General features: G+C 43.1%; 2 protein-coding genes across 2 annotated transcripts; both read right to left on the minus strand.

Moving 5' to 3' along the window:
- Positions 1 to 1,086: 1,086 nt before the first annotated feature.
- LOC142899958 (forkhead box protein D1-like) lies at positions 1,087 to 2,808 on the minus strand. Its single transcript, XM_076043922.1, has one exon. It carries the CDS (start codon positions 2,637 to 2,639, stop codon positions 1,887 to 1,889), a length of 753 nt encoding a protein of 250 aa, XP_075900037.1. The 5' UTR covers positions 2,640 to 2,808; the 3' UTR covers positions 1,087 to 1,886.
- Positions 2,809 to 3,224: 416 nt separating this feature from the next.
- On the minus strand, positions 3,225 to 8,366 carry zglp1 (zinc finger GATA like protein 1). Its single transcript, XM_076043509.1, has 4 exons — positions 6,823 to 8,366; positions 6,601 to 6,716; positions 5,657 to 5,750; positions 3,225 to 4,973 (listed from the first exon to the last, which is right to left on the minus strand). The coding sequence occupies exons 1-4, from the start codon at positions 8,193 to 8,195 to the stop codon at positions 4,841 to 4,843; spliced, it is 1,716 nt and encodes a 571-aa protein (XP_075899624.1). The 5' UTR covers positions 8,196 to 8,366; the 3' UTR covers positions 3,225 to 4,840.
- Between the last annotated feature and the right edge of the window lie 1,183 nt (positions 8,367 to 9,549).

Genomic DNA, 9,549 nt, shown 5'->3' on the forward strand with positions numbered 1-9,549 from the left:
TCAAGCAGTTTATGCTGTTATGATGATGTTTCCTTTAGTGGGGAGGAGGGCACATTCGTATGTTTAATATGATAAGTCATGTTTTAGCAACTGGGTTGAAAATGTAGTTATGATTCAGAAAGCTTGTTTTATAAGCAGTTTGTGGTCTCATATTTACAATGCCTCATATTTTGTTCTTGTCAATGGGCAGAAATACACTCACGTCTGTTGCAACGTCACTTTTATTTAGTTGGGTTTTTTTTTCCAAATTCTTGTAGTGACGACTGTATACATACCGAGCACCTGGTCAGCATTGCAGTTCAGGTGCATGTCATCTGTCTATTCCAGTCATTAGGGGTCCCCTCTCCTCAAATATACACAGTCACATCATATTTCCTGCCATGGTGCTCATGCAGCAGTCCAGCATCAGCTCATCTGAGGGTTAGAGACCACACTGTGGAGATTCAGCTCATTGAGTTTTTTTTTTTTATTTCTTTTTCAAAGAGCGGAACAGGGCTGGCTGTAAGCATGCATGTGTATTATAATTGAATTAAAGTCAGAAATGACTGGTTGTGCCAAAAAAAAGCAAACTGCTCCCCGAAGACTTCTTTTGTTTTTTTGCTTTGGGTGGAAGGCAGCTGGTTATCGACGACAGAAAATGTGCTGTGAGCCCCAATCACTCACACTCGTGAATTTGATGCATGAAAAATTATCGAAAAGTGTGAAAAATTTAAAGAGCAGGTTTGTGTTTTTTCGTGTTAATAGACTTATACTTTTAGAAATCAAGGTGTAGTTGTAAAAAAGGGAATGTAGCAGTTGCAGAAAATATACGAATATTCCAAGAAAACTTTGTCATTAGATGAGATTCTTTTAAATGTTTGTTTATTTATCCCAATTGATAGATTGCCTGCTCAGAATTATGTTAAAATATTTTGTTTTGTTTTTCAGATGAAGCCTTTAACTGACAAATACAACTCTGCAGATTTCCTACACCAGAGGAAACGTCCAAGCAGGTCAATGAATAAATCAGATAAGTGTTCTGCAAAATGAATGTTTTATTGTAACTGCTTGTCTTTTTTTTTCTTTTCTTTTTTTTTTTAGCAAAATCAACAACAACAACAACAACAAAAAAGCCCTTAAATTGAATGAGTTTGTGAAAACAATTTGAATGTGTCATTCCATGACAAACAACACGGGACAACAAGCAACACCAAGCAGACCTCATCCATTAAAACCAGATCACATGAAATGACGCTCCTAATTCAACTGTAAAATTAGCATTACTCTTTCAGAGCAAACAACATATGCCCTGGCATTCTTTAAAGGAAGAAGAAGAAGAAGAAGAAGAAGAAGAAGAAGAAGAAGAAGAAGAAGAAGTGTCATTTTTAAGGTTTTTAAAAGTGCAGAGCCACATCCTTGACGTTTCATTTTCATTGTGGTCATGTTTGTTTAAACTGTTTTTGAAAGAAGATTGAATTTACCCTAATATTTATCTCTTTTTTTGAACTGTAGATAACAAATGTGAAATAATATTAACAGAAATAACATGTCAAGATCTCCTAAAAAAAATAAAAAAAAATCCAACAGGTTGCACAGAGGCTTAAGGTTAAGAGTTTGAAGTGTGTGCATGAAAGGCACCTTCAAATTCAATTGGCAATGTAAAAACAGTTGTGAATTGTTATTTTTTATTTTTACAAACACTTCAAAACCATATTTGTCATTTAAAAGGGGGGAAGCTTCTGCTTCATTTAGGGGTGAAATATAAAAACAACAGAAAGTTACGTTTTTGCAAGCACAGTCCTTTAAAAAAAAATCACTTAAATAATCATAATTCATCATAATTCACCTTGCGTTATTTTTGGAGAGTGGGGGCTGAAAGGATGTAGCGACTAGCTCCATCACTGAACTCAGTCAGAGGAAAGTTTCAAGAATCCCGGGGGCAGAGTGGACACGGGAGGAGGGATGTGGTAGCTCGGCATCACTCCCTGCAGGGACACGGGGGACATGAACGGGGAGTTGGAGGCCAGCAGCGAGGACAGCGCGGGGATGACGGCGCCGGGGCAGCAGCCGCGCAGGTCGTGGTACAGCTCGGGCCCGCCGCGGACGTAAGAAGCCGGTCCATGCGCTCCGAGCAGCGGCAGCACGGGCACGAGGCTGCGCGCCTGCGCCCTGCACTCCTTCAGCGCTCCCACGTAGAAGTGCTGCCTCTTGAAGCGCTTCCTGCGCCGCAGGAAGCTGCCGTTCTCGAACATATCGGCCGACATGGGGTCCAGGGTCCAGTAGTTGCCCTTGCCGGGGTTGCCGGGCTCCCGGGGCATCTTGACGAAGCAGTCGTTGAGGGACAGGTTGTGGCGGATGGAGTTCTGCCACGCCGGGAACTTCTCCCGGTAGTAGGCGAAGCGCTGGCTGATGAAGTCGCAGATCTCGCTGAGGGTGAGTCTCTTCTTGGGGCTCTGCAGGATGGCCATGGTGATGAGGGCGATGTAAGAGTAAGGAGGCTTCGCAGCGGGGGTCCTCCTGCCGGGGTCGTCATCCAGCAGGCGGCCGCCGCAGCTCGCATCGTCCCGGCAGATGTTCTTCTTGTTCGCCTCCTCTCCGCAGTCCGCCCGCTCCTCCTCGTCAACGTCCGGCCTGTCCATCGGTCGTCTGTCGGGGGTCATCGTCCAAGAGGCTCCGACGGCACGGCGGCCCCAGCGGTGCACTGTGTTTTACGGCAGCATCTGCGGGACAGAGCACAGCATCTTCTCCTCGTCCATTCACAAATAAAGTTTGGGCATCTTTGACTTGTTTAGCCCCACACTCCAAACTTTCTCCTCCTCCTCCTCCTCCTCCTCCTCCTCCTCCTCCTTCACCACCAACTCCCCCTCTTCCTCTCTCATCTGTCCTCATCATGACACACACAGCCGCGCTGAGCAGATCTCAATGAGAGGCTGCGTGAGGTCATGCCTGTAAACAGGCCTCGAGGATACGATGTGATTTGTCCCTAGTTCCGGTTTTCAGGCGTTTTCTATATCCCGGTTCATCTCGAGATAATTAGATTTTTATGAGGGGGTTAATTTGGCTTTGTTTGAAATCAGCCGTATTTATCATGTGCTGTATCAATGTACTCTGTTGTCTGAGAAATACAGAACAACAAATAAAACAGTCAAGCAATCAATAATAATAATAATAATAATGTTTACTGTTGTTCATTTTGATGATCATATTTTTTTTTATGCCCAAAGTTTTATACTTCCTTGTGTCTTACAGAAATGTCTGTTCTGCAAGCTGATTATATATTTGATTAAAACCTTAAAGATGTTAAAACTTTAAAAGCCCCACATTAGAAAACAGCAAAAATAAATTGTAGTCAAGGTGTCACAGGACAATACAATTAAACACAAACCAGCATTTCTGCAAATGAAAAAGACAAGCGACCACCTCTGTTTTAACCAATTAAGTTTAACGACAACAAATCGCATGTGTGATTGTTTAACAGAAACATGTTGGACGCATGGGCTTCTTTGTATCAAGGCTGCATATGTTCCCGTGTTTAAAAACAATCATTTCCTTCTGCGTTCCTCAGTGCAGGATGGTTTGGCACATGGTGAGACGCGGCTCGATGTGGCTGTTTAAAAAAAAAAAAAAAAGTTAAAAAAAAAAAAAAAGGAAGACGTAATCCGTTTTGAAATAATAGCTGCACTGAATCAACTCGTGTGAGGCCACCCACTTGGAAAATGGGCCCTTTACTGCCGGGTGGGCTCAAGAACCTGTGGGAAGTCTCATTAATGAACAATCCTTCCTTGTAACTCTCCATATAGTTTAATGTTATACGTTTATCCTTCTAAATTGTTGTGCTATTTTATAGTCGTTACACCTTCAGTGGGGAGAGTTTATCAGGTGCAGACCTCATGTGCCCAGTAAAGATTCAAGAGACAAATTGGATGGTTTTAGACTGAATTTAATACAGAAAAACCCATTTAACTTCAGACAAGTCACTCTCTGTATTTTCTTTTTCCACGACAAAAAGGCAAGTCAACAATTAAACAAACAAAAGAGTAAACAAACACGCCAATACAAATGCAATTAGAAACATCAACAACAAACAATTACAATTAATAGCTTCATTAAATTTGTGCAACTTAATGTCTGTTTGCAAAACTCAGCAGACCATGCTTGTCACAAGGGCGGGAGCGGTGAATGTGTTTTCGTTTAATAAAACACTGAACAAGGGGCCGAGCTCAGGCTGCCATCGTTTGATCCCGTGCAGAAACAGCCTTCCAACACTGCAAACCATTACACACAAACAGCACTGAAGCTATTCTGAAGAAAACTGACCAGTGGTGAAATAGTGTGTGCGTGTGTGTGTGTGTGTGTGTGTGTGTGTCAAATGCCAGAGTGTTAAATAAACATGTCCTTTTAAGTGCAGATAAGCAAAGCCATTAACGGAACACATTGGAACAGGCTGCAAACTGTTGAACAGGAAGCATAACAGCCTGTGTGCAGTAAAAAGATCTTGTTCAGGGAGATTTAAGAGAGTGGCTCCAACTTATTTGAGGCGATTGGTGAAAAACACAACACTAAACACTGAGTCAGGTAAGCAGATAGTGCTGCACAGTTGTATTGTCCCAATACCTGTTGTGACAGATGAACCAAGAACTACAGGAGCAAAAGTGGCATCCTTGAATTGTCCATGCGTGGGTCTGTGTGTATGTGTGTGTTTGAGTGTGTGTGCGAGAGAGAGAGAGAGAGAGTGTGAGAGAGAGAGAGAGTGTGTGTGCGAGAGAGAGAGAGAGAGAGAGAGAGAGAGAGAGAGAGAGAAAGAAAGAAAGAAAGTTCTGTGTTAATATGTTTGGCTAAAATCCTGCTGGCTGTGTGTTGCTTATATGGAGTGTTTTCGCAGAGCTGAGGTCGGCCTCACTGTGCCTCCACACTTCATGCACCTTGTGCTGGAGTTGCCCTCCTTCCTGGGGATGTACCAGCAGCTGATGCAGCGCACTCTGTACTTCTTGTACCTTCAAAGGATAGAGCTGTGATGTTTAATCTCCTTTTGAATATTTGCCATTTATCGATGGCAAGCACAACTCCAGTGTCGCAAATTCAAAATTTACACACAAGTTGTTACATTTTTGTGTTTCCTGCAGGCATGTTTAAAAGACAAAACAAACAGTAAATTACTGACTGGTAGTTATTAGCAGATTAGCTATGACAAATTAGCACATACAGAAAATGTACATTCAGTACATGAGTGCATTAAAAGTGATTATGTGCAGGGCAATTTGTTTGCAATAGTCTGGTTTTCCCTTGCAAGTCATTTGTGCAGCCGCTAAACACTGGAAGGAAACAACTTTGGAAGTCACAACATCTAGTGGTTATAATGAGCCAGTAGTTTGTTTGAGGGTCTGGCATTAAAATTCTGTCCTGCACTTGTGGCTGCCCACATTTGTGTGGTTAGGAAGCTAAAATTGTTGATAATAACGGATGCATTCTTTCAAAATAATAAAACCCATGAAAAAGCGTGCCAAAAAACTAAATATTAGAGTCATAATTAAAATACTTTCTGGGGGTAATTACGTCTTCATTAGGATTTTTCTGGGCAGCCAGAAAAATATATCTATGCCAACATATCACTGCCAATAAGTGAAATAATGTTCCTTGTGTCTGATAGTCCAGAATAAACTCCATCTGCATCACACACCTTATGCCACAAGCGTTACATAGTGGGGTCCCATCCTCTGCATCCCTCCACATGGGTGTCTTCCTGGTGCCGCATGATGCACACACTTTACCCTCTAGTCAAAGAGAAAACAGACTAACTGAACACCACCGTCATTTTATGCCCAGGATATTTTTTTTAATTAATGTGTCTCACAAAATTCAGTACATACCAAATCTTCACCAAATAATAACAGTTAAAACAATTAAAATGATCAATACTCTTCAGAAATTAATAATAACGGGTCAAGAATGTTTCAAAGTACTTTGTATAACACTGGGCTAGATTCCTAATCACAAACTATAATTATAGATTCTTTGTAGGTGTACACATGGGCTAGAATTATACGTGAAGTCAATGCATGTATTAAAACTCTTGGATTTTATGTGGATTTACTTTTTCAACTTTCCAGAGAAGAGGAAGATTTTGACAAAAGATTTGATTACGCTACATCTACAATACATTCCGGTTCAACACCTGTCCTGTGTACCGACGTCAGATGATGTCGTGGTGCCCTCTAGTGTAGAGGCTTGGCATAGCGATTCAAAATTCAGAATTTTGACCAAAATAAAATAAATTAAATAACAAGGGTGGTAAATCTAAAAATACATAATTAAAGTTTCTAGTATATTTTGAAATCATTTATGGGGGCTAGCTATGTTCAGTTAAGACACTCGGGGCAATTTAGGCTTCAAGACACCGAAATCTAAATTCCTTCCAATGAGCCACACAGGGCTTTGCATGACCATAGCAGCCCATCGGTGAGTTAGTACATGAATGGGTGAATGTGAGGTGACTGTAAAGCGCTTTGACCAGTCCATTTACCAAACACTCAAAAAAAAAAATCCATTTCTTTCTTTAAATCTTTAACAGAAGTGGTTAAATATACAGCATAAACACAAATTAGGTTCCTGTGTGCTACTTACTGAAAACACTGGTGGTTGTCTGGTCACATTCTTCATCGGAGCTCCCAGTTTTGAAGGATTTCTGGGATGTCCGTGTCCTCAGCCTTAGCTTCCTTGCACTCTTACACAGCCGTTTGCTATGAGGATACACAGACAAATGCACCCACTTATGTGTCCAAGTAACTCTCCATTTGCATTTTCTGATGCAAATTGTCTTTCTGAAGAGAATAAAGCTGTGATTACCTGTACTTTGAAGTGATTAGGAGTCGGCACTGCTCCCTGCTGTCGTCCAGTTCTGCGTCTATCCTGAACGTCACTCCTTGGAAGTCTGGATCTCGGATGTCAACGCTCCGACTGGGATGAGGTTGCTTCCTGGGAGTCTTGGTTCTCTGTCGTTTCGTATCTGGATCTGCATCCCTCTCGGTCTGGACGGTGCTGGGCTCTGGTTGTGACGCTAGAGAGGATTCATTCTCTCCACCGTGGCTCGATGATGTCAAACATGCACCTGCATCTTTGGACTCGTCCGCAGAGACACTTGTACACTCTAGTGAGGATGCAGCGACTTTGTGACTCTGTACTGGAGGAAACTGACATACGTCACTGGTGCCAATTGAAAGGGAGGACCATTGTACGTTCAAAGGGTAGCGTTGGGCGCCACAAGGGGGCGCTGCTATCAAAACGAGGTTTGCGTTGTGGTCTGAAGCCAGTGTTCCCACGGGCAGGACAACACTTGCGTCTGCATTTGAATTCAAAATCGGACAGACACAAGGGGGGAAGTTTGGTAAACACGCCGTTTGAGGCAGAGAGTTTTTGGAAGAGGTCACTTTTGCAATATTTTCTTCCATGCAGTAGGTCTGAGAAGCTGCTGGTGCATTTTCCTCCACCAGAACTGGTCTGCAAATGTTCAATTGAGCAGCAGTTTTTGAGAGACCACGGCAGCCCAGGGTTGAGTCCTTCACACAGCACTCTGGTTTCAAACACCCGACTTCTGTGCTGCGTGTACCCTGAACAGGACTGAAACAGGGTGGGGTCTGTTCTTCCTCACGCCCACTAAAAGACGGTCTGAGAGTGCATTCGACGCTTATGCAGACCCCGGCACCGTCCTGGTCAGACACATTTGTGATTGCATTTGGCACTCTGTTGACCGAATGGCTTAATTTTGCACAGGATGAATCGAAACTCCGGTCTGACTCCCCTCCGTCGGTGTGATGCAGAAGCCTCTCACACTGCAAGTTAATGAGACTCAACACCCTCCAGGGGCTGTTGCCTTCAACATGCGACTGAACCACAGTTGTAACTGTGCTGCTTTTGTCCTTTGCTTTGTCCTCCTGGCAGTTGTGGCCAGTGTGGGGCAAGCCGTGCTGGCACGGCTTACTGAAGATTTTCTGGGAATTTGTCTCCTCTTCGTCCGCTCCTGTGGTACCAGCACCTTGCGTCGCGTCATTCACCCACGAGTTTGTGCCCGAGAGACTGTCGTTAATTGGGGAGGCGAGCTTGGAAACCTCCTGGAAGAGGTAGAGGAGCGCAGAGTGCTGCGTGCTATGGGGCATGTCTGTATCTCTTGTGCTTTCGTTTCCAGGGATGGAGGCCATTTGTGTCCTTGATCCTGTGCTCATGACGGCAGCCTCTGCATCAAAAGTACAAAGAGCAACACAAAGAGGCAGTCTAAAGATAAACAGTTCACAACTCTGAGTTGGCAGTGGATTGATTTAAAAAAGAAATTTTCTTTGGACAGTTATGCAAGGCTCAAATTGTTTGCTGTAAACCATTTTACAATGCCCCTTAATCACAAAGTGTGTGTATTTCAGGTGCGGACAAAGCCAAATATCTTTAGAATGCGGGGTCAAAGAAAACAGCTGTGTTTGCAGTCGACACTGTGACTATTGCAGCATCATTGGCATTGGAAAAATATGATAAACTACCCCTCTTTGTAAACATCTACTGTACTCTTCAGAGTCACTTAACTTGACTGAAAAGTAGCTGCGTTACTCTGGCATTGTTACGGGTACCGTATTTTGTCAAAAGTTTGATGTTTGACTTTGATGTCTGGTGTAACTCAGCCCCCACAGTTATCTTTGCCTCTTATTGATGTCCAAGGTGCCATGTCTTGGACATGGTCTAGGGCAGGCATGGGCAAACTACTACACTTTTTAATACAGCACGCCAAAAATTGTTTTTTATTAATAATAATAATAATAATAATAATAATAATAATAATAATAATAGTAAGTTTCAGTGTTTTAAGAGTAATTTCAATAAAGAGCTAAAATACTGTGGGGCTTCAAAACACATTTTGTTGTCACGCTTCAATTCATTTTCAATTGAAATTAAAGCTCATGTGTTACACATATCCCATGATATACATTTTCCTCCTATGAGGTACGTCGCCTAAACACTCCATCCATCTGCCCCGGCTGCCTCTGTCAAACTGTAGAACCCATTGTGGCTCCCACCTGTCCAAAAGTTTGCCCACCCTTGGACTAGCGTCATGACACGGTTTCCAAACATTTTAACCTTAAAAAAAAAAAGCGGTGTTTACGTGTTCGTTCATGTATTTCTTTCATTGTGTTTAGGTTGGCAGGAACAGCCGAGCGGTTGCAGGAGGTCACTTGACGGGGACTTGTGACTGGGTTGCGGCGCCGTTCTGAAGACGAACTTACCGAAGAGAGTCTATCTAAACGAGAGGTCCTTCCTTCCAGTTTCAGTACAGCGCGAGGATCAACTGTTGCGGCTCTCTTTTGATGTCGCACATTTTCGCGGTTGTGGGCAGGCGCGAGCGCAGGAAGGTCTCGGGGATGCATTGATCGAGCGGCCTGAGTTCCTCGAGGAGGACCCAAATGTGTATTCTTCCACTTTTCCGCGCGTCTGGCGCACATTGCGGCCTCCGGTTTAACACATTCAGTTGATACACAGACAGAAATACACGATTGGGTTTTTTTGGTATTTGTACAGCTTTCTTCAAGCAAATAT

This window comes from Nelusetta ayraudi, unplaced genomic scaffold (assembly GCF_046127955.1).
Source record: "Nelusetta ayraudi isolate G7.1 ecotype Tasmania unplaced genomic scaffold, CSIRO-AGI_Nayr_v1 ptg000004l, whole genome shotgun sequence".
Taxonomy (NCBI): Eukaryota; Metazoa; Chordata; class Actinopteri; order Tetraodontiformes; family Monacanthidae; genus Nelusetta; species Nelusetta ayraudi.

Bases quoted from the DNA above. Each gene is read 5' to 3' on its own strand.
- LOC142899958 (XM_076043922.1), bottom strand. From the start codon at position 2,639: ATGACCCCCGACAGACGACCGATGGACAGGCCGGACGTTGACGAGGAG.
- zglp1 (XM_076043509.1), bottom strand. From the start codon at position 8,195: ATGAGCACAGGATCAAGGACACAAATGGCCTCCATCCCTGGAAACGAA. The intron at 6,717-6,822 runs GTAATCACAGCT...GTATCCTCATAG, and splicing joins CTAATCACTTCAAAGTACAG to CAAACGGCTGTGTAAGAGTG. The intron at 5,751-6,600 runs GTAAGTAGCACA...CTCTTTGACTAG, and splicing joins GACAACCACCAGTGTTTTCA to AGGGTAAAGTGTGTGCATCA.